Source organism: Acomys russatus, chromosome X (assembly GCF_903995435.1).
Source record: "Acomys russatus chromosome X, mAcoRus1.1, whole genome shotgun sequence".
NCBI lineage: Eukaryota > Metazoa > Chordata > Mammalia > Rodentia > Muridae > Acomys > Acomys russatus.
In genome coordinates this window covers 100,967,368-100,970,230 of record NC_067169.1, presented here as the reverse complement: position 1 = coordinate 100,970,230, position 2,863 = coordinate 100,967,368, and the positions used below count along the sequence as shown (strand labels likewise).

The window sequence follows — 2,863 nt, the reverse complement described above, 5'->3', positions numbered from 1 at the left end:
GAAATTATGTTGGGACTGACCCATGAACTTTCTTCCTTGTGACTAGTTTTCATAGTACCAGAAAGCAATCTACAGGCTTTTGGATGAGAAATATTCTCAACAAGTTTATTCAGCTGTAAACCTTGTGAGCTACAACAACTACTGCTATGAAATGACATTGATGCAATGGTAGCATGAAGGCCATGGGAGTAGCCAATAGCTTCCAGATATAGTGCCTGATTCATGGCTATTTGTGCCTAGTACTGTTATCCTGAAGAGGAAGTTAAGAGTATCATATATTTTTTAAAAACCTATTTGTGTAAATTCATGATGCTCACTCTAATAATTAGCTTGAGTTGGCAGCTTGACTCACCTGGGAAAAGGAACCCTCAATTGAGGGACTACCTCCATCATATTGGCCTGTAGGCATGGTGGTGGTACATTTTATTAATTGGTAATTTCTGTAGGGAGCCCAGACCACTATTAGTAGTACCCTTCCTGAGCAGGAAGTCTTATATAAGTATCTCAGCAGGCCAGAAGGAGAAAGCAAATAGTCTTCCTCTTTGATCTATGCTTCAGTTCCTGCCTCTAGGTTCCTGCCTTGACCCCCTGCCTTGGCTTCCCTTGATTATGAATTCTAACCTATAATATGTACTAAACCATTTCCTTCCCCACTTGGTTTTTTCAGTGTTTTATCAGAGCAACAGAGAGAAAACTAGAATACTCTAGCCCTTGTCTCCAAATGCTTAAATGTTAATTTACATTGATATGTGAAAATAAGCAAAATTATATGTGTATCTAATTTTTTTCTCTTATAATAGCAGAAAATGTCATTGTTTTCTTTACAGAAATAGATTGTTACCATATCTCTCCATAATGTTTTTGAAAATACAGCTACTGGAAGTAAGTATTTATATGTAATTTATTCAACGATTACTTCATTGTTTTATCTGTTTCTAGCATTTTACTTCCTAAGAAAATTATGAAATTGTTATCTTTGAAACTAAAACAAACTAATCATCTGAGAGCATAGTTTCTCTTTTATAGAGTCTTAAACAAATGGGAATGAGAGCCATGGGTTTGGCTCTCAGCAGCCAAAACAGGTTACTCAAACCACCTGTAATTCCAAGGCCAGGGAATCTGATGTTATTTTTTGGGCTCCATTGGCAGTTGCATGTCTGTGGTAAGTATACTTAAACACACTCTCACAAACACATATACACAGAGACACACTAAATATTTAAGAAATTACTTTGGGGGTTTAAATAATTAAAACACAAAATCAGTGATGATTTTACTGATCATTTTATTGAATGCCAAGGAATGATGTTTATCCCCACCAATACTCCTGCCATCTGGCATGGATAGTAGTTCCCAGAGTTCAGTGGTCCTTAAAAGCATTTTCTTTGAACCACAAATGCCCCATACTCCTTGAAATCATGAGCAGTGACCCACATCTGCTTGAATGTTGTCAAGGAAGTCATGACAGATCCACCAATCCAAGCAGAATAGCATCTGTCTGGAGAAGCTGTGATCTTGATTGGGGTTCCCTCAAAAGCCAGAGCTTCCAGTTCTTTCAAGAGTCTATCCTGTAACCCAGGGAATAAGGTAGTACCTCCAGAAAGCACAATATCAGCAAAGAGAGCCTCTTGGATGTCAGTGTCACACTTCATGATGCTGCTGCAGACCATTTTTGAGATTCCTAAATCATGAATACCTAGATGGTCAGGTGTAAAAAGAACCTCAGGCACCTTGCACAGGTGGTCATTCATCTGGATGACATTCCCATCTGGCAGTCTGTATTCTTTTAGGACCTCCTGATGGCAATTTTGGGTGTCTTTACACCCCAAGGAGACACTGCATACTTTTTCCTTAATGTCATCCACCACTGCTTTGTTGAGGATACAGGGGAAGGTGTAGCCTTTAGCAAGGAGGAGTCGGGTGAGGTGTTCTGTTATATCTCTTCCTGCCACATATAGCTTGGTGATACCATGAGGTAGAGAGTAGCCCTCATAAATGGGAACAGTGCAAGTGACCCCATCTCCACTGTCCAGTACCAGGCCAGTAACACAGGCAGAAGCACACAATGCCCCTACTGCATGATTGCAAAGGTACAAGGCAGGTACATTAAATTTCTCAAACATTATTTCTGTGGTCTTCTCTCGGGTCTCTCGTGGGTTCAAGGAGGGTTCAGTCATGAAAACTGGTTGTTCACTGGGTTTCACTCCTAGCTCCCACTCAAAAAGGTCCTTCCACAGTTTTTCCATGTCATCCCATCTAGTTACCAGCCCACGTTCAACAGGATAGTGCAAGTATAAGCCATCATACATGCACTGGGCTTCTTCTCCCACAAAGTACCTTTTACGATTGGTTCTTGCTGATGGTATGTTGAATTTAGGGTGACCAACAACAGAGCTGATGACACGTTGGGGCTCAATCTCTCCTGAAATTCCAACCTTACAGAGTCCAGAACCATTGTCAAAAATCACAGCTGGAGCATCTAATTCAACTGGATTAAACATGTCTGGATTTGATCTTTTGCACGTTACTGATAGAAATTGTAGTTGGACCACCCAGAGAAATAAAAGGTACCTCAGTTGTTCCCAGGTCACCAAAGAGGCAGGTCCTTAGCCCATGAATGTTGTCCCCTTTCTGATGGTACAGAGTCTGCTGAGAGGCAACTTCAGGGATAGATGTTTCTTATGTCATAATGTCGTCATGGCAATAGCTGCATGCTGTCAGAATCAAGAGGTGGGAGGGGGTCTCAAGCCAACACTATTCATTTGGTGAGAAATATCACAGCTTGCAGTACCCTGTCAAATCAGAAGCCTAGTTGCATATCCTAGAATTCAGTCTTTTTTCTTTTCTAATATTTTTTATTTTA

General features: G+C 40.6%; 1 protein-coding gene across 1 annotated transcript; it reads right to left on the bottom strand.

The window, feature by feature from the left end:
- Nucleotides 1–1,370: 1,370 nt before the first annotated feature.
- Actrt1 (actin related protein T1) lies at nucleotides 1,371–2,501 on the bottom strand. The gene has a single exon (XM_051141051.1). The coding sequence runs from the start codon at nucleotides 2,499–2,501 to the stop codon at nucleotides 1,371–1,373; it is 1,131 nt and encodes a 376-aa protein (XP_050997008.1).
- Between the last annotated feature and the right edge of the window lie 362 nt (nucleotides 2,502–2,863).